General features: G+C 42.6%; 1 protein-coding gene across 2 annotated transcripts; it reads right to left on the reverse strand.

The window, feature by feature from the left end:
* Nucleotides 1-1,858: 1,858 nt before the first annotated feature.
* Nucleotides 1,859-20,518, reverse strand: wdhd1 (WD repeat and HMG-box DNA binding protein 1). 2 transcript variants are annotated; one of them, XM_030724946.1, is made up of 26 exons: nt 20,449-20,518; nt 20,108-20,201; nt 18,262-18,373; nt 18,007-18,158; nt 16,731-16,842; nt 16,448-16,498; nt 16,265-16,360; nt 16,090-16,182; nt 15,177-15,283; nt 13,696-13,837; nt 12,581-12,785; nt 11,079-11,263; nt 10,818-11,002; nt 10,499-10,740; nt 9,075-9,212; nt 8,769-8,925; nt 7,492-7,606; nt 7,166-7,297; nt 6,847-7,070; nt 5,647-5,798; nt 5,510-5,566; nt 5,229-5,260; nt 4,604-4,768; nt 4,302-4,450; nt 4,065-4,200; nt 1,859-2,139 (listed from the first exon to the last, which is right to left on the reverse strand). In XM_030724946.1, the coding sequence occupies exons 2-26, from the start codon at nt 20,182-20,184 to the stop codon at nt 1,951-1,953; spliced, it is 3,405 nt and encodes a 1,134-aa protein (XP_030580806.1). In that variant the 5' UTR covers nt 20,185-20,201; nt 20,449-20,518; the 3' UTR covers nt 1,859-1,950. The 2 variants fall into 2 exon arrangements, with proteins under 2 accessions (XP_030580806.1, XP_030580800.1); XM_030724940.1 differs by having other exon boundaries at nt 12,581-12,788.
* Nucleotides 20,519-21,097: the final 579 nt, after the last annotated feature.

The raw sequence follows: 21,097 nt of genomic DNA on the forward strand, positions 1-21,097 counted from the left end.
GAGGTAAGAGGAGCAGAATTATATAAGTCCTGGGTCAAAGAGTTCCAAAAACAGGAGGGGTCGAGCGACTGAAGGCTCTTGACCCCACGGTGGATGAGCGAGCAGGAGGAACAGTGAGTTGGGTCGAGAGTACGGGTGGGGATGTATGCATGGAGGAGTACGAAAGGGTACTGAGGAGCAAGGTTTTTAACCTTCTGAGACCCGAGCTCCTGTTTGCGATGCATATTCAATTTATCCTAGATATTTGTGATTACATGGACCTGAAATGTATATATACTAAGCTTCCTCTTTGAAGAAGTTGTATTTTGTTACATGGTTGTTACATACTTTTGTAAGAAAAAAAAAAAAGATGTCCTCAGATGTGGACACAGGGATTATTTTATAGCATAACACAACAAAAACAACATGACTTAAAGTATAAAATACTATTGAGCACAATGAAGTATAAGGTGCAGCAAAGCCAAAATGTAATGTCCCCATATGTGGACGCAGGGTCTCAGGAGGTTAATGGCCTTACGTGAAAGAAGCAGAATCTTGTAAATGATGCAGTATTTGACGGGAAGCCGATGGAGCAGGTGTAGGACAGGTGTTATGGCTGAAGGAGGGGGTTCTGGTAATGATGCTGCTGCAGAGTTTTGAACCAGCCAAAGTTTACGAATGAGTTTGTCAGGTAGACCAAAAGCAGGGAGTTTTGGCCTCGTTTAGGGCAGGTATGTATTTTGTGGGGTGTCTGTGGTCACGTCACTTCTCACACACCTGTTTGTGTCCATTTCTAATTGTTGCATGTTTCTTTATCATCATTTTGCACATTTTTGTAGCAATTTGAAGTCTGTAGATTTTTTAATGAAAATGCCTTAATGTGATACTTTTAAGTCACTCTCTCCACCAATATTGGGGATAACTTATTACCAAATAATACTTTAGAGTACTTGTATTAGTCATTAACTGTTTTCCAATCAAACAGACTGTAAATAAAAGATGTCTGTAGCCACTGTCTGGAACCCCGAGCTGAGTGTTTTTACCTTCGCCATCTGTGTTGAGCCCACATGAGGAGCAGGGGGCGGATCCGTGAAACTGAAGAACTCCACAAATTCATTGGCTAATTGGTTGTCTGATCCCTGCAGCAGGCCCCAGGCATACGCTTTGTCCTCAATTTTGAGTCTAATAATGACCAGATTTTTCAAAATGATCTCAAATATTGAGCTCAAGTGTTTACTGAGGTCACAGAGCAAATGAGCCGACGGCCATTTTCTCATAGACTTCTGCACAAAGGGAAGCCTTCATGCAACCAGTCATTCCCTGCTGCCTGTAGTAAGTAACACGCACATAGGATTTACTTTTGAGACTCTGCAGTTACCGCCATCATTTATGTACAGTCAATAAACTGAACTCATGATTAATTTGAAATGAGCAATCCCTTTCTACTTAAATCTACACTACACATTAGTGAGATGGCTTAGAGGACAGCCTCCAAGTATTTTCATTGTCTTTATGAAAAGGGCAAGAACAACGTGTAAGCTCAGAACAACTCCACTTGAGATTTGATCGAAACACTGGCTGCTCAGTGAGGACGGTACAGCTTTAAATGTAGCAACAGTTAGCTTTTAGTTTGCCGAAGCTGTCACTCAGCAGGAAATTAATAGAGTTATTGCTGGTTACATCATGGAGGAGATACTGCCGACTATGCAGTGCGCTAAAGCCGATATATTCAAACTTTGCAATCCTCTTTCTCAACACATCAAATGATTAAGGAGCCAGCAAAAATGAAACCACAAACTAAAATGTGAATTATCAAACATTTACATTTATTAAACTGTTAAAATACAGTACATGTAAAAACAAACAGAACAAAGCACACTCCGTCACTGAACATCACCGATCCGTGTCTAACACTGAGGACGTTTGCAGATATGCAGAAGAATCGCAACGCTCTCTCCTTCCACTGGAGCTTTAGCTTTGGTTAAAAGCGAACGCTGAAAGCTTGGACGAGGGATCCAAAGATTTCTTCTTCTTGGCGCTATTTTCATCAGCTTCTGCCTTTTCCTGTTCACCTTCCAGGGCTTCTCCTCCTTCTGCTCTTTTCCTCTTCTTCAGATCTGCTGCTTCTCCGGCCTGGCCTTTTGCTCTTTCTGTCCATGACTAAAGGAGGGGAGGGCACATGAAATGCACATGTTAATTACTGCACAGTACAAAACAAAAATTGTATTGCTGCTCTGTCTCTATCTCAGCTCCAAAAAACACCTACACGACTATGACGGAACACATGCACGGGCGTGCGGTTTGAAATTGCATCCTGTCATGTATAATCACTATTGACAGCCTCCATCCCTTTGGCCTGCTGGCTCTTTCCCTCCTCGTCCCCCCTCCTTTTCTCTGAGCCGACACAAAAGGAAGCGCTTTCCTGGACGTAATGGAGCCAGGATGAATCATCAAGCCTGGTGTGCACACTGGCAGCAGCACAGGCCACACACACACACACACACACACACACACACACACACACACACACACACACACACACACACACACACTTCACCTCCAGCGCTCGATGAACCACTGTCATTAATCCATGTATATTCACACAAGCAAACACAGAAATGGCACAGTTACAGAGCTGGTGGATGGTACACGCTTTGACGCATCACTGGCAAATTGCTGCGTTATTTTATTTGATGACGTGACTGTGAATGGTTGGTTGTTGGTGCCACACTAAACGAGCTACACGATCTACTACTTTCCTCTAGGGTTTACAGAGAACGGTCTGAAAAAGAGAAAATATCCAATGAGGGGCAGTTCTCTAGGGAACCACTTGTGATGACCAAGAAATGCAGAAGAGCATCTCTGAATGCACCCTAAAGCAGGTGGGCTCCAGCGGCAGAAGACCACACTGGGAAACTGAGATTGCAATTCACACGGGCTCACCAAAATTGGACAACAAAAGATTGGAAAAACATTGCCTGGTCTGATGATTCTCAATTTCTGCTGCTACATCCGGATGGTAGGATCAGAATCTGGCGTGAACAACATGAAAGCATGAATCCATCCTGCCTTGTATTAACGGTTCAGGCTGTTGCTGGTGGTGTAATGGAGTTGGGGATATTTTCTTGGCACACTTTGGTCCCCTTTGAACCAACTAAACATCATTTAAACACCACAGCCAGAGTATTGCTGATGGCCATGTTCATCCCTTTATGACCACAGTGTACCTACGTTCTGATGTCCGACCCTAGCAGGATGTCACAAAGCTCAAATCATCTCAAGCTGCTTTCTTGAACATGATGAGTCCACTGTACTCAAATGGCCTCCACAGACACCAAATTTAAATCCAACAGAACACCTTTGGGATGAGGGGGAACAGGAGATTTGCATCATGGATGTACAGCTGACAGTCGCTCGGGATTTATGTTTTAAAACGGCTAAAAAAAAAATGCTCCTGCTGATTGACCAGCTGACTGTCTCTCCTGCAGGATTATCATAAGATCAATGCTTTGTGCCCTCACTCCCCAAACACACTTGACTGGGTTCCCAGGCAACAGGCATCCCCCTTCCCCCCACCATCCCCCTCCCCTAGTTCACCCTCACTTCCTCTCTCTTTCTGTTGAGTGTCATCCAGCTTTCAGCTGAGAGTCTTGATGTATGCAGGGTCAGGACCAAGGTACCATAGAAGCACTCGGGTGGATGAAAGGATGTGTCATTACTGGCACAACCGCCCTTATTTTCTCACCTATTGACTGACCACAGCTGAGACACAGATTTCAGAGAAAATAGGTTTAAAAAAAAAAAAAAAAAAAAACCTGGATTGTTTTCCCCCTTCTTGTTAATGTGACACTGCAGGGCTCGAATGAAAGCACACCTTAATTTGCCTATACTTGTTAAACAGAGAATGAAAACGAGTGATTTTAAACTTTTGAAAACATTTCTTTATATTTAAGCTTTGCTTATTACTTATTTCTCTTTTATATTCTTTCCCTGTTGCAGCAAATTTGTAGACCTTTCATTTTTCTTTATGAACACTTTTTATGGGAACTGAAGCATTTGTCTCTGAAGCCCCTGATGTGTCATACCAGTCTCTCCTCTGCTGACAGCGTCCTGAAGCGTCCCATGGCCTCCTTGATGATGTCGGTCTCTTCCAAGTCAGGGTTGTCGGCTAGGATACTCTTCCTGTTCTCCTCCAACCAAAGCTGGAAGCCCGTCTTTGGCCTGAATGAGCACAGGACATAATAAATGCTGCCTTTTTTAGAAATATTCTACGTGTAAAATCTGTTTGGAACCTTCCAAAAGGTCTGACTGAAATCTTTTACCTCTTGTTTTCAGAGTCATCTGCAGGCGGTGCTGGAGGCGGGGTGTCTGCTCGTTTCTGCAGATTTGCAGCCGGCTCTGTGTTCTCTGTGCTCTGAGCCTTCTTATTAGCTGCCTTTGTGCCAGCCATCTGCAGCAGAGTCGGCTGAGTCTTCACAGGGAGGAAAAAAAAAGAGGAAATTTTTAGCAAAGAACCTCAAGGATTCACAGATGCATTATCTTTCAAGGTTCTATCATCACGAGACCTCAGCAGAGCAATGATTTTACATAGCTTTAATTTCAGAGGAGTGGAGAGATGATGTACCTTGGTCTTGGGCCTGGGGGCCAGAGGTTTGAGGACGGGGCTTTTGTTGGGTTTCCCCCCGGAGCTGCTGAGCGGAGCTAACTTCTTGCTGGATGTCATGTTGTCCAGGATGTTTGTTACTCGTGGCTGACCAGATGAAGCTGACAGTTTCCCCGAACCAGAGACCTGAACAAATGAAAATTTAAAGGATAACCTTTAAGATATTTTAATTACAGTCAACAAATCACATAAAAAACAATGCATCCGCTAAGAACCGTAAACCATCCTCCTTTTTCTTCTTTGCCACTGAACCACACGGACTTACCAGTTCCATCATTATGAAAACAGACTGTATATAAAAGATTGACACAGCAAAGTGATATCACCCATTTCACCCACTGCCATCTTAACTTGTTTTTTTTAAACGAACATTCAGTTTAACTGAGAATTCAACGCTGCCCCACTCTTAAACAGTAGCAACCTGCCAATCCCAGCCGAGCCCTAAAGCACACCATGCCTTATTGCTTATTTTACTCTAAATGGTGCAGAAATTTCAGTGTGCAGTAGGTTAGTTTGCATGAGACCATACGCTGGACTTTGAGGAAAATTGAAGAAGTTACAGTAAAAATATATTTTTAGCACTTACCTTAAAAGGATTGGCACGTCCCATTTTACCAACTGAAAAACAAATGAGAGACCTCAGGAGCTCATTCAGATGAAATTAGCTGACAAAGTCTTCTTTCAACACCTAATACCTGGACCTCATTTCAAGTTAAAGTGAGTTTGAGTGATCGGTGTCTCATAGCTGACTGCTAGCAGCTGTCACACCACAATCTCCCTCAAAAATCTGCCAGTGCCAGATTATATCAAACCCGGGCTTTAAATCACACTGAGAGACATGACTGGAGGTAACTGTAGGTTACTCACTTGCTGTCGGAGACGGCTTGATGGGTGAACCTGCTTCTTTAGCAAACGGATTCACACCTGTCAGACATGAAGAAGACGTGTTAGCTGCAGCATTGACATCTTGTGCAAAGTGGGCTGAATTAAGAGATGGAACTGACGTTTTTTAGTTCCTTTTGCTTCCTCCGGCTCCATCTCCTGTCCATCCTCCTCCTCCATGAGCTCTTCTTCTCCTCCTTCCTCCTGATCCTCATCCTCCTCCTGATTATGTCTTTTGCTGAAACGCCCTCCTTTGACTTCAGTATGGCGATACCTATACAAAAAGAATGAATACATCTGCTTGTAATCTTAGTTTACTAACTATTAAAATTAGTGGAGGAGACAGAGGTGTACCTGGGGTACCACACACCCAAAACAAGAGGAGGAACTGATCACTATTCTGAGGATGGGAGTAACAGAAGAGTCTCACAGTGCATAGTGGACATAGTTCTTGCCATGAGGAAAGGTGGGTTTATACAGTTTTGTGTGGACTACTGCAGGGTTTCTCCAGGCTTGACCGCCCTGTGGTATACACCTGTCGTAAGGTGTCAGGCTTGACACAGCACAGCAGAAAGGCGATTCAGTCAACATCCTCTGCTATTACATCCTGGGATGCCCAATCACCCTGTTTGGACCATGCTTCACTGTAGTGGCTTGACCGCATGAAACATGCTAACACTCAAATAACCCATTGGTATCTAGCTTTACAACCTCTCAAATTCCCGGTGAACCATAGGCCAGTGTCAGAGATGGCTGTGGCCATTCCCTCAGTTGCGGGCGGAGAGTCGGTTAGGCCGGATGGCTACCCGGCCTAAGTCAGGCAGTGAGGCTATGGTTTTGGCTCACCTCCAGGGCAGGGGTGGAGCAGAGGGTTCAGGGAGCAGTGCCAGGACAGGCTGGCAGGACAGCTGTCAGCTATTATCTAATTATGTCTCTTCCTTTTACACAGTAGTGCACTGGGACCAAGGGGTGTGTGGCGTCCACTTGGACTGGCAGTCAGAGAGCCAGCGATGGCTGATAGAACTGAGCAGACTCGGCATCGTCTAAAAAAGTAATTAAAGGCAGTGTGTAATAGCAAGCATAATAAAAGAGTTGTGTCTGACTGTATGTGTTGGGTAACCCATGGAGGCAGAGACGTGCTACAATGACACAACATGTGAGAATAGTTTTAATGTCAATTTTAATCTGAGAGCAAGTATAATTGCTCAATTAAATATTAGTCATCCAGAAACTGTGATATTTGTTATTTTGGCCAAAGCCAGACAGTCCAGATTAATTTACACAGTCAAACAGTGAAAGAAGCACATGCATTTTGACGTTACCCAGAGCTCCGTCTCACGCTGGAGTAGTCTGGCTCCTCTTCCTGCTCCTCTTGCTCATCTTCCTGTATCTGGTTGGCTTTCTCCAGGGCAATCTCGCTGAGCCGCTGAGCGAGGGCTATGCGTCTGGATTGGGACGCGTATCGTATGGCCAGAGTCACCACATTCTGCGTCATCATCTCTGCCAGCTCCACACAGCGGAACTCTCGCTCCAGTTTACAGGACAACTGTAAGAAAACAACAACTCTACGTGAGTCTGGACATCAGGAGGGTCTAAATCACAGAGCTGATGTGTGTGTGTGTGTGTGGTGTTCGCGCTCACTGCAAACATCTTCATGAGCAACTCCTGCTGCTCCTTCTGGGACTGATTCTGGGCATCCTCATCTATCTCGTAGCCACTAGAGGAGAGGAAACTGTAGTGGTTTTGGAAGAGGACTGAACGCCAGAACTGCTCCTGAATGATGACAGAGGGGGACACACTGAACTGTTACTGGATCCAAAATCAGCAAAACCGAGGCGTTGGCAGTCAACAGTCCAATTAAAGCCTCTTTTTTTTTAAACAAATCTTTGAGTGTAAGGGGCGAGGATAAGATGCTAGAAATAGTTAATGAATTCTACACTTAAAACCCCGTTCTCGTGTTTAATTACCTCCATCTGGCCCTTCTCTGTGGTGGTCTGACACAGAGGCAGCTTGAAGGGCAGGATGGCCACGGCAGGTCTGGGCAGGGTGGGAGGATACCTGGAGCCTTTACATGGAATACACCTGACAGGACAAGGACAGAAGGGACTTCAGCAGAGGAAGACTGCCTCCAAGAAGCAATAAGCAACCAGCAAGAGCCACAGCATTATGTCACGGATCAGCTCATATTTACTGAATGTCAGTCACCACACATTAGACAATATAAACAGTATGCATAAAGTCCATACATCAGTACACATCCTGGCAGTGACTCAGACACCAAATCATGAAATCACGTAACGTGTGAGTGTAATCAGATTTAGTATGTATGGCTCATTTTTGTAATAAAATTAACTAGTTTATTAGAATTTACAGGTCAATCCCAACAAACAGTAAGAAATGTAAGGAAGAATGTAACAAAGTGAGCAATAAATTATATACAAGGTCTTATAGAAGAGACTTTAATATAAATGAGGATAATGGCACTCAGTAAATCCTGAAGAGAACTACAGGAAAATTATAAATGGCAAAAAAAAAAAACAAAAAAAAAGTTGGTCATTTTGCTCATATCACCAGTGAGCCAATCAAAAGCTAAAACAAGAAATATATTAGCTAATCATAGTATTGTGCTGATGCATGTGCAGAGTGGAGGTTCACTAGTCTGTATGCAGGATGCTACTAAAGATGCAGGGAAGTGCACTTACTGCACGTTCTAACCTTATTTTAGAGAACTGCTAACAACTTTGAATAGTTTCCTTTAATAGTCTCTATGTGTTGCGCAGCTTCCCGGTTAACTGGTCAAATGAAATTCACTGATATTGAGCAGCCACTCTAAAATCACACTGACATCTGCTTGTGACTGCTTTAGCAGCTTCCTGATGCTCTCTGGCACGCGTGGTAGAATCTAAATGTTAACTCTTTTTCTGAAGAACGTTTTTAGCTTTGCAGGATAAAGGACAAAACTGAAAGGGGATCCACTTTAAGAAATAAAAATATAGTCCTTGGCAAACTATTTTATTGCCAACTGAAATCAGTTCATAAGCACTTATACATTTATTTTAAGCCATAAATCTATTCAGTTATACTTCTGACCTTTATGCAGCTGTTCTAATTAAAACTTTACCTATCCAAAAGCCAAAAGTTATTAAAGGAAACACTGACAAGAAATTAAACTTTCTTCATGAAGTTAAATCAGCCCAAAAACCTGTCTGAGTCGTGATGAACTATGATGCAGCGGAAAGCTCACCTGAGCTGCTGAGGGTTCTCGTGCACGCCAACCACCCAGTAGTGATCTGATTTACTCTTGCAGGTCTCCCTGGTGTTGCACACTGGAGTCCACGTGTTGCCCAGGGAGCGGTTCAGCATTCGCACCACCCCATCTGAATCCACGTAGCACGGGGTACCTAAAAAATAAAAATAACCACATGACACAGACCAGGCTGGCATGTTGGAGATTATCACCAGCAGCAAAGAAAGGTTGCTTCTCTTAAGATTCTATAACACATGAATAAAGTCCAGGACATTTCAAATTATAGTATCTTGACAGACTGACCCTCAGCTGTGAAGCCAAGCCAGGACAAGTAGGACTTGTGTGAGAGAGGGAGGGGTTCGCCGCTGATGAGCTGCCTCTTTTTCCGACTGAGCTGCAGAAGCTGGACACCCAGAGCCTGTTCTCCATCGAAACCTGTAGCTGATGATGGAAAATGAGACACATGCAGGAGCGTAAGGCCTCATCAGTGCTGGAAGATAACGTGGCAAACTGCAGTATTTAAATATGGCACAAAGCGTGGATCACGGAGTGGAAATTTCCAAACAGCAGCATAACAATGGTGGTGGTGGTCGGGGTGGTGGGGGGGGAGGAGCTTTACGCTCATCTCTCGTGATGCACATTTTACATTTTCAAATGCATCTTTTCAGCCTTCCAGGCAGTGATTGGTTCGAGATGGTTTCGCTGCCATGTGAAATAACTGAAGTTAATGGATCAACCTCAGATCAACTGTCAATCACAGTGAGCACTGCATCTGCTTCAAAGACATTAAAACATGCAAGAAAGCACAAAAACAAAGCCGGCACGATGTTCAATGTGACAGATTTCTCCACTCAGGCATAATTTACATTATAATGTGAGGATTTACAAGATTTCAAACCAACTAAAACTTAAGAGTGTGGCTGACAGATCGGCTGATATTAGTTATTGACTGATCTATTGATATCTGCATTAATAATGGCCGATAAACTAATACAAAATTAAAGAAGAGAGGGGACAAACACCCTCCAGCCATGTTATACATGTTGGATGTTGCACAGTTATCCACCAGAGGCCACAATGCAGCTGTGGCCACAAACAACAACCAGTCTGACAGAGCGTGAACAAGTTTTAACAACAAAACGAGATTATTTTACCTATATTGGTCAGTCTCTATTAAATACGGTATATTAGTGTATGTGCTAGATCAGTGGTCAGCTGAAATGTTCAGTATGACTCTGTTTTAGAAGAAAAGCATGTTGTGGGCTGTTTAGACATATTTCTCAGAAACATTTGGCCTGAGTCAAACCACACAAACCTGCTATCTATGTTCAGTAGCTGCCATCATGAAAATCTAACGTAAAAGGAGGCAAAGCTGTGAGTTTCTTCATATTAGGGGTCTCAGGGCAATTCTTCATATTGTTTCCTGAGTGATGAGGTATCAGTTAACTAGTGCCAAAAATCATAACTCTTATTAAAAATACAGAACTTGAATAACCAGAGTGACTTTTTCCTGACTCCTAGTGAACATAAATTGAAGTTAACTAAATTTTGCCACATTAGTGCTTTTTGTTCCTTCTTCAGTTACACAGACATCATAGCCCTGCTGCTTACATCGGCTATTTGAGCTTTCCTGCAGAATTATTTGTGCATATTATTGAAAAACACGTCAACACCGCAGTGATACAAGTACCACAAATACTACAGTAAGGTGTGTGTCTGTGTCTAACCCCGATGGTAGACGATGAGCAGCTGCTCTCCGTGTCCCGCCATGCAGACCACGGGCCCCGGCAGGCTGAACACTTCTCTCTGGACTCCTCCGATGGAGAAGAGCCTGATTATCAGCGTGCTGGTGGCGACTGCTGCCCAGCCCTGACCCAGACAAAGCCCCCTCGCGTCCTCCCCTTCCGGGAGGTCGACCATCCATTCCTTATTGGTGTCCCATGAGGAGAAGTGGAGGCACTGCAGCTTACTGGGGAGAGAGGGGAAAAATTTACTGAAAGAAAAAAAAAAAAAGAACGCTAAGAAGCAGATCAGGTGGCGGCTTACCTCGCGAGCTCGTCTGTGCTGGGGCAGGCAAGCAGCACGGCCTCCTGGGAAAGATCAGCCATAGTGTGACCCAGTGAGTTGGTGAGGTGCATGGCGTGGTGCACGGCTGTGTCATGAAACTCCACATCGATGGCGTTATCCTGCTCGTCATTGTAGCCTCGCACTATCCCCACAGAGTTCCACATCTGAGGCACAGTTCGCTGTTACTACACGTGAAAGATTACAAACAGTAACCATCAGCCTGTTCTCAGTGCGTCCTACCATGAAGCGGTGCGTGAGATGGGCAGGGGTGGAGCCCGGCTGAAAGGCTTTCTGGGGAGGGGTTGGCAGAGGCCCCTCATAGATGGGACGCAGGGGCACCAGCGGGGCAGCTGCAGGCTCCAGAGCACTGCCTGCATCATCGTCGTCCCCAAATTTATCCTGACCGAGCTTCAGCGATCCCGTGTCTGAATGAAAACAAGGAAATATGGAATTATTATTAGTCAACTTGCTGTCCATTAACATGATAATATCAATATCACCATCTATTTAATTTCTTCCAAAAATTCTTCTAAAATCTAAACACCTTGCGATTTTGTGGTGACTCAAATTTTTCAGCTCATCATTCCCAGTAAAGACAGCGACAGATTAACCTGCACCTCAGTTTAGTTTATTAAGATCCCCATTAGCTGCAGCAATGCAAACCTGAACATTTTCACAGTCCACAGGGAAACACACACACACACACACACACACACACACAAACAGTACTGATAACATAACATTAACATAACAATTAACCATCCTTACTACAGCACACAGACAAAAGGTTAAGTTTATATTAATATTTTCTAACTGTGGTCGAATATCTTACCAAATTAATTGTTTTTTAAAAGTTTTTTAAATCCAGTTTTACTGATTTCTTATGTTTTATTTCGTCACACAAACAGCTACTCGCTCTGATAGCTCTGCCTGACCCTGACATCCAATTTCTTGTAAATATTCATGTAAAAACTTCCATTTAGATCTTGAGAATTCAACTTTTTCCTCACAATTGCTTATTTCACAAAATGTATACTTTTTTTTTTTCCTGCACACATTAGAGGTTTTAGCCTCCCCCCCAAAAAAGAATAATCATCACGATTATAATAAAGACATTTTTAACCAGCAGATAAGCAGAAAATGCACGTTTGTTCACAGTAGTTCATCCTCTGGCTTTATATCAGCCAGGAGGATAATAAAAAATATATATACATCTCTTCCTGAACAGCAAATCTTCTTTCACCCAAATCCTGATCCTGTTTAATAATATAGTTCTAATATATATTTATAAGGTTATTTGGGCCAAATTTAAAAAAGAAAATGAGATCTTTTAAACGCCAACTCTTCTTTGTAAGATTTTCCTCCCATTCTTTGGATTTCCTGAGTTTTGTGATACAGTTTAAATTATTTCTGACATTTTAAAGATCAAAACTATTGCTGGAGAACATAACTGGAAGATTATGTTCATTATTGATTAATCTGAGCAATCTTAATGAAAATAAAAGGTAGGTACAGCTGCAGCAAACAGACGATGTCCTGAGACAAAGTCAGATGCTGTGAGGTCCCTCACCGGTTTGATGAGTTTAAGATAACACCTTTTAAATAAATACATTTTTAGACTAACAGTGAGCACTGAAACTGTCCTGGTACTTTGTGATGGCTGTAACACGTTACTTGAAAAACAGTTTTTACTTTCAGCTTCCATCTGCATTCGAACCCTCAGTGGCCCCATCTTCACCCACCTAGTGAGTTCTCATCATCCAGGAATGCTCCTCTGTTCTTCACCCGCCCAGTCGCAGGCATCAAGAAATCGTCATCATCTTCATCGTCTCCTCCGACTGCTTTCTTAGCTGGAGAGTTGGTGTCACTCAGTCCTTCATCCATGAGTCTGTCATCATCATCATCAAACAGGTCGTCATAGTCTTTTGTGGGCTTTTTTGCAGACACCTGCTGAAAGTCAAGCAAGAAGCCATAAAAAAAAAAAAAAAATCTAGTAATAACATCCTAATTTCAAAGAGGTTAAAGGTTAAACACATGTGGGAATTAGCATTCATCAGATGATAAACAACCTATGATGAATTGCTGATGCACATGAAAAAAATAGAAAGTAGAGTCCGACTGTTTCAGTAGAGGGGAATGGAAGAAAAGGGTGTGTCTGAAAACTTGCATTTACGGTGGTGACAGAAAACGAAACTTTTAAGAACTCCCACGCTGTGAGTTTACGGTTCCAAACAGCGCGCTCACGAGACGGCAGCCCTGTGGAGCTGCATCCCGAAAATGTCAATTCTTGGAAGTTGAGGAAACATTCTTCATCTACAAATTTTAATTATGCTTTCAGTCGAAGTTGATACAACAGACAATAGTCCAAATTGAGGGTTTCAACTGTAGTGAAATGTCTTTCTGTAGGCATGTCAAAGCACAATGAGGCACTTTTTAAAGGCACAGAGGAGGTTTCCAGGGAGTCATCATCACTAAGTTATTTTGTGTTATTCTTAATTACAGGGATGAATGAGTTTGAAACCGCTGACATCAGGAATTCTGTAAAGAATTAAACATCTGTCTACTGTAGTGCAAATTTAGCTACAAGAGTCAATATGTGGTTCTTTAGAGTATAAACTCGGTTTGCTAGAAGCCTCTGTAGAGCCAGAGTGTCACACAGAAAGACTGGTAAAAGCTATTGTAAACCCTTAAGATCCTGTCAGCATGCTAACAATCCTTATTATATAAAACCCTGTACTTCTCAGTATGGTTCTATATAATAAGAATTTAAATTAATGTAATAATTTGTATCTGCATGACTGACAACAGAGAGGCTAAAAAAAAAAAAAAAAGCTGCCACTGGGTATTTGAGCAGTACCTTGGTGCTAACGGTGTCAGTTGTGGAGGTGCCGAGTCCATCCAGCAGGCCCAGGCAGCCCTCTGTATCCGTGTAGGCGATCTGGCTGCCTGACGGATGCCAGGCCAAACTGCACACTGTGAAGCCTTTCTCGTGTTTCTGCCTACAGCAGAAAACAGAAAGCTTAAACTTTAGTGATCATCAGCATCTACTGATCATTTTTGCTTTCTTACAGAGAATACAAGAAGAAGACTAACGTCACTTTTACACATGTCCACAACAAAAATTTTAAAAAAGGCACAAATCCAGGGAAAGCACACACAAATATATCTATATAATTTTTTTTTAAATTGCTATTTTATTCCTATTTTTTTAAATGCAAAAACTATTGGGGTGGGTTTATTCTGTTGGCACAATAATAAACTATTCCTTTAATGATGGTACCAGCCTTTATCCCCCAAGCACTGGGAAGCACAGTAAACAAGTGCAGCATCAATCTCATCGATCAGTTTCGTTTTCACCTACCATATATGCTATATTGCCAAAAGTATTCACTCACCCATTCAAATCATTGAAATCAGGTGTTCCAGTCACTTCCGTAGCCACAAGTGTATAAAACCAAACACCTACGCATGCAGACTGCTTCTACAAACATCAGTGAAAGAATGGGTCGCTCTCAGCAGCTCAGTGAATTCCTGCATGGTACAGTGATAGGATGCCACCTGTGCAACAAGTCCAGTCATGAAATTTCCTCGATACTAAATATTCCACACTCAAGTGTGGAAGCAATTGGGAACGACAGCATCTGAGCCACAAAGTGGTAGGCCACGTAAAATCAGAGAGTGGGGTCAGCGGATGCTGAGGCGCATAGTGTGTTCAACATAAACACTGAGAACACAACAGCAGCAGCTGTTTTACGTGAAGTCTGTCTGCACACACTCGGAAAGTGCAAAGAGGCGGAGCCATTACGTAGGTGGAGCGAAAGGAAACGTTTTACTGGCGTCCAAAGCAGCAGCGCTTTTCCTGTAACCACCATTAAAACCTTTGCTGGGACACAGCTGGAGGTCGTCCATCAACCACCTGATCAGCAAGCGTCAACGTGAAGAAAAGAGAACTTTGTAGCTGCTCCATCCACCTCGGTTTGTTTCACACAGCAAAAAACTGCAGTAAATCTACAGAAATTGAAATATGCAGATGAAATGTTGATAAGACATCTTATCCGATTACTTGATTAATCGATGAAATAGTCGATAGTTTCGATGGCCGAGCAACTGCATCCAATTGCCCTAAACACTCCTAAATCTTTGGAAAGCCTTTCCAGCACAGCTGAAGCAGTTATAGCTGCAAAGGGTAAGCAGACATAATTTTAATCCCTATGGTTCAAGAACGGGATGTCACTCAAGTTCATATGCATGTGAAGGCAGACGAGCGAATACTTTTGGCAGTATAGTGTCTATGCATTTAAATTCGCTCAGCACACCACAGACTTCTCCGTTACCGACCTTTCCACACACAGCTTGCTGTTCACATCCCACACTGTAAGCAAACCCCCCACGCTGCCGGCTGCTAGGAAACGCCCACAAGGAGACCAAGACACCACATTGATGGGCTGCAAAAAAAAAAAAAAAAAAGTAAAGAGAGGAAAATCAATTTAAGAATAAAAAAAACCCAATAATGAAGTTATTTTAGATATTTAGTCAGAATATTTAACTCAGCACCTCACCAGTTTCAGTAAAAACAAGGTAAGCACATACAAAAAAGTTCAAAAAAGAATTAACTATACCTTTAATGAAATAAAACTATCACTAAATTCTCTAAGGTCAGAGCAAGAGGTGCACAATATACACTATGAGCAAAGTATTAGGCCACACTTCTTAAAGGTACAATAAGTAGCTTTTTGAGGTTATTTAATGGAAAAAAAGAATGCTGTATTCATAAATATACACTGGTTAATTGTAACCCCTTCAGCTTATGAATGCAACTTGTTTAGCAAGCTTAGTAGTGCTACCTGATAACTTGGCACTCCACCATCCAAACTTAAATTTGTCATTTTTTGACACCAAAACACCAAAAATGAGGCTCTGAAGTGAACCTACAAACCTAGAGGTGATGTCAGAGTTGCCGTGTCCATCGTTAAACAAAGCGAGGATTGGGCAGACATGTACGTTTCTTCAACTGTACACAGTTTCAACAAATATGTAACTGACAGTCAGGTGTACAGCATATGCACTGGTGTGCCAGTTGTTTTACAGCATACGTTACAAACAGTAAACACAGTCATAGAACAGGACAGTACAGGACGGTCTCCTGTCTCCTGTGCTAGCTTTAGCTTTCTGCGTGAAAATATGAGCAACAGTTCACTTAGCTGCCACGGTACTCCCAATACCACCAATTAAGTATTTGACTGAACCTCACCTGTGTGAGTAGATCATCAGACAGAGTGCTCACACGGTCCCAGGAGCCTCGCTCGTACAGGTGTACCTTGGTTTCAACGGGAACAGCTAAAAACTGACAAATGCAAATGTTTTGTTATTTTAGGACTGATGTTTCTCTTTTCTCAGTCAAAGCAGCAAAGAGATGTGTCACCGACCTTTGCCGTCCCGGGCTGCCAGGCCAACCGGCACAGAGACTTGGCGTTACTGACGTCATTTGTCTTCTGCAGCAGAGGCCAATTGATCACCTGAGTCTGAGAAAGACGATAAAAACCATGTAGAAAAATATATGCATGTGGACTTTTTTTTTTTTCAGTGACAGTGCTGAAAAGCTGATGTACCTGCTCCTCAATATTCCACACCACCACAGAGCCGTCACAGCTGGCAGAGGCCTGAAAGAGAGAGAGAGACGACAAAGATGTGATGTACGACAGGTGCGCTGGGCTTACAAATTCCTTGCACGACTCCTCACAGGAGGTCCTTTTTATACACTGTGTTTTTCTTGCATTTATTTATACATTTATTATAAATCACACATAACTCTCTAAATGGAAGTAGCAGAACACAAGCATTCATCTCAGCCTCAATGTTGCATTTCTGCTTTCAGAGGAAAGGATCGCTCACCAAGAAGTCATCTTTGGGGTCGAAGGTGACACTGAGGACAGGTGCCTCGTGACCCCGAAGGGTTTTCTGTTGACTGCTGTCTGACACCTCCACCACCTTAACCATGAAGTCACTGTGGAAAAATGAGAAATTTGGAATAAACACAAGCCGGCAAACTGTGTTCACACGTCACTGACTGCCTGCCAGCGAGCAGCGGCTCGACGGGAAGAAGCGCGTCAGTCGTGACCTGATACAAGTGCAAATTATCAAATCAATAGACAAGAACAGCAAAATATTACTGATTTCCCTCACCGTCTGTCAAAGGGCAGATACCAAATCCGCCCTAACAGCCACAGATGCCTGAATTTCAACAATCAATCTAACAACAGAAATTACCAAAGTGAAAATAGCAGCATCAATACGGTGCCGCGCGCCGTGCTTTTATTACTGTGATAAACTTGTTTAAGGCAAATCATTCGTGGCAGCAAACAGACGTTTATCTCCAATCTGGACTAATCAGAAACCAATCCGTCTGTAAGCTGGAAACGTCACAGCTGTGCTGAAGGATTCATAATTCTGCACTGAAGGAACAATAATGACCCCAATGGGATCGCCTTGTGCTGTATAGTCTTAATACGCACGACACTGAGAAGAGGAGAAAGGAAAAAAAACAATCACATTACGCACGACTGCCTCACCAGGCGCCGCAGGAGAACCTGAAGCAGAGTGGACGTGCATGGCTTAGCAAAGCAAAAGTGACATTTGCGCGTCTTTCAGCTCTGGCATCAGTGGTGGAAAATATCTCAGGAGCAACAGATGAGTGTGCCCGGTCAGCTGTAATCGAATTCATTCAGAAAATTCCTTCAAGTTGTTTTATCCAAGAAACTGAATCTACTGTACCTTGAAGTTTTCAGTGGTTATAAAATGGCATCAAACCAGTTTATGTGTGATCTTTTTGACACACTGCAGCAAGCTTGGGCTGATTTATGCCTCATGTTAACACAGAAAACAGGTTTAAAGGAAGTTGGTGTGCATAGATGTTCAGCATTAAATTAATCACACTAAAAGGAGGCTACTGTGTTTTTTAAATACTTCTAATATCTGAACCTTAAATATAAAGCCAGCCTGGCTCTGCCCAAAGGGAGAAATTTCGTTTTTATGACAGGAACCCAGCACAGTTATAACACAGAAAACTACAAATCTAACCAAACACAACCTTAAAGACTGACTTTCAGAAACTCGTTAAAAGAACTCAGACAGCACAGTTCAACACAAGCTAGTCGACTATCTTGAGTACCTGGATCCGGCTGCGACTCTTGAGCCGCTGCTGTTGAAGGCAACGTGCGTGGCGTTGGTGGTGAAGCGGGTCAGGATGCCATCTGGATCGCCGTCGGGAAATGTGTGGATCTGCACGGTGTTGTTGGAGCTCGCCGTTACCAGCTTGCCGTTCTGTGGAGAAGTCACACGCGTGGATTTGCTACAAAACTTCTTGTTATGAGGCAGATTGTCACCAAATAATTATAATCCGTAGAAAAGTCAGAGGAAATCCCACCTTCAGCGCCAGAGAGTAAGCCTTCTCCCCGACGGTGATAAACTTTGGATCGTCATCATCCAGACTCTCCCATATCCGAACATCTCCATCGTTTCCGCAGGTTACAATGAACCTGTGGAGAATGTGATCAGGATCAAGTTACAGAAATTTTATGCAGCAGAAAATGGAAAATAATCTGTTTTAATCAGGAAGTCCCCTGGAATCCAAAAAGCAGCTCAAAGCTGTGAGCACGTTGCTCTGCCCTGTGACTCTTCATTGATTCCAGCATGTTTCCAGCCCCGCATATTTCTGGGCCTCAATAACACTGTTATTTTAATTACGTAGGGCAGAATTTAAATAAACCCAACCTCTGGGGCAGTACGGTGGCCCAGTGGTTAGCATTGTTGCCTCACTCCTGGGTTTGAATCCACCACGTGCCAGTGTGGAGTTTGCATGTTCTCCCCATGTCTGCGAGGGTTCCCTCCGGGTATTCCAGCTTCCTCCCACAGTCCAATTAGTGGGGTTAAGTTAACCGGTGATTCTAAATTAGGTGTGAATGTGAGTAGTTGTCTGTCTCTGTGTTAGCCCTGCGACAGACAGGCGACCTTTCCAGAGCGGATGGATGATTTTGGTCAGATTGGCTACTTTACATTTGGTTGATGTCTGTCCTAAACAAATATAGTGCAGAGTGTTAAAACCAATGATGGGCAAAACACATTTCTACCACTTAGGCTACTCAGGGTTTAAAAGCCTATATGCTTCAGTGCTGCCACTGTTGAGATTTACAGCAAACCCCTGAATCTTTTACTGTCCACTGCAAGTAGCATTTTATACTGAACCCTGACCCTAGCAGCATGAGAGCTAGAAATGTAACAGCAGTTAAAACTTGGGCTGCACAATTAATCGAATTTCAATTTTGATTTTGTCTCCAACCGATCACAAAAAAGTGTAATTGACAAAAAAGGATTATTATTAAAAGTTATTTTGTCAAATTAAAGCACTGATTTATGCTTTAACTTTGGGCCTACAATGTAACCTATGTAAATGGCCAGTGAGAGAATAACAATCATCATCTTATTATAAGGAATAATCATCATAGCATCAATGTAAGGACTCACAAATGTCAAAGTCCTGGAGGGAGATTGTAGAAACTATCGGAATGAACAAAGACAAATGAGAGGAACAAATGTGTTAGCACCCAAAAAAAGAAAAGCTGACCACAAAGAGCGAGGACCCTGGAGGGAATCCTCGCCGGCATTTTATTTGTTTCTATTGGCCAGTACCGCATACAAAACACCGGGACACCACTGCAAGGTAATTAACACATAAATGAACACAGATTTGCTGCATGGTGAGATCTGCACCATCCGGCAACATGACCAATCTGTTCATCCAGCTGGAGTTCAAACCCAGTAGCCCTGCCAGTATAACCAGTATTTGCTGTGATGGACTGAACAATTCTGATTTAATCTGAAGCTGAACATGTTTTCTGTTTGCTTTGGCCTATAATGGGCCAGCCTCCATATTCTTGGACTGAGTTACTGACTGGAATTAATTGAATATAAATTTTGCGTACATGTACAGGATCTTTCAGTATGTTGTGGCAGTCACTAAAATGTGAGCACATTTATTTGGTCTAAATAACTTGGTCCTATTTCTTATTATTCATGATAACTTCTATTACCTTTCTATTTATTTACCTATCTACTTATTTATTTGTAATGCAATACTCATACAGGATGTGGCCCCACCATACATGGAACACGGAGTTATAGTGAGCCTTAAACACAATCATATCGCAGTTTTTTCTGCATTAGCTGTCACAGTCAATGATCAAAGTGAGAGCCTCTTCTGTTTTCAGACTTACCTCCCAGTGTCATCGAAGCACACCTCGGTGTGGCCTTCGGAGTGGCCGTAGCGCATCGGCTTCCTTTCACACGGCATTCTGACAAAGCACCAGACTGAAGAAAGCAAAAAACATGAAAACAGGTATGCGATGCAGTCTACATCTGCTCTGTCATTCTCCCCCACTGCCGGTTTACAACCCCATGAAAAGCTAACAGCAGAGTTGAGCTAACGCTAACAAAAGAGCCAAATAAAGTCGACTACACTCTAAAAAGTCCCCAGTGTTCGCGGCATTAGACGCCAAACTCACGGAGAACGTTTTATAACCAGCTGTGCCTTGAAAACTTCAGAATAAAAACTTACAAGTTGCTTAGGTGACTGTACACACTTTCAGTCCTCTTCTCCTGAATCTCCCGCGCTGCGTTAAAAACAAGGAAACGCTACGTCACCACTCCCGCCAGCAACGTCATGACGCAAATTTTGTAACCCCTCCCAAGTCTGAAGTAAGGTACGGGATTTGGGATTTGTTTGTTTGTTTATTGGATATTCACGATAACTGTGGTTGAAACACACACTGTTGATAAAAACTGACCCCATTTCAATAAATTCATCAACATATGTTTATTATCCTCAACACCACAGACTGAAATGCAATTTATATATTTTATATTCCAATGTAGTATTTTCATATAGTATTTTCATTTTCTTTTATTATTTCACAGCTATTAAAAATTTATTTTACATTTTAATTACTATTTACTAAGAATAAAATGGTGTGTTTTGTAAAAGCTCTGTTACATGTGTCTGTTAAAATGCTGACTTACAAAGTCCTCATTATACTGATTATACAGGTAAATAGATGGAATATGAGTGCATCACTTTAATGTTGCACCCAGTAAACGTGGCGGTAAATAGCAACTAACCCATAACTTTCCTATATCTCATAGTGAATTTCTAGATTGTTTTTGTAACATTTTGAGTGTACAAAATAAAAGATGATTGATCTTTTTCT

This window comes from Archocentrus centrarchus, chromosome 3 (assembly GCF_007364275.1).
Source record: "Archocentrus centrarchus isolate MPI-CPG fArcCen1 chromosome 3, fArcCen1, whole genome shotgun sequence".
NCBI classification, from domain to species: domain Eukaryota; kingdom Metazoa; phylum Chordata; class Actinopteri; order Cichliformes; family Cichlidae; genus Archocentrus; species Archocentrus centrarchus.

What these genes read in the sequence shown, in the direction of transcription:
- wdhd1 (XM_030724940.1), bottom strand. Translation starts at nt 20,184, where the DNA reads ATGCCGTGTGAAAGGAAGCCGATGCGCTACGGCCACTCCGAAGGCCAC. An exon ending in AGCAAGCTGTGTGTGGAAAG is followed by an intron (nt 13,838 to 15,176) that starts GTCGGTAACGGA and finishes TTTCTGCTGTAG; the next exon opens with GCAGAAACACGAGAAAGGCT. An exon ending in GACGTGCCAATCCTTTTAAG is followed by an intron (nt 4,769 to 5,228) that starts GTAAGTGCTAAA and finishes TCATTTGTTCAG; the next exon opens with GTCTCTGGTTCGGGGAAACT.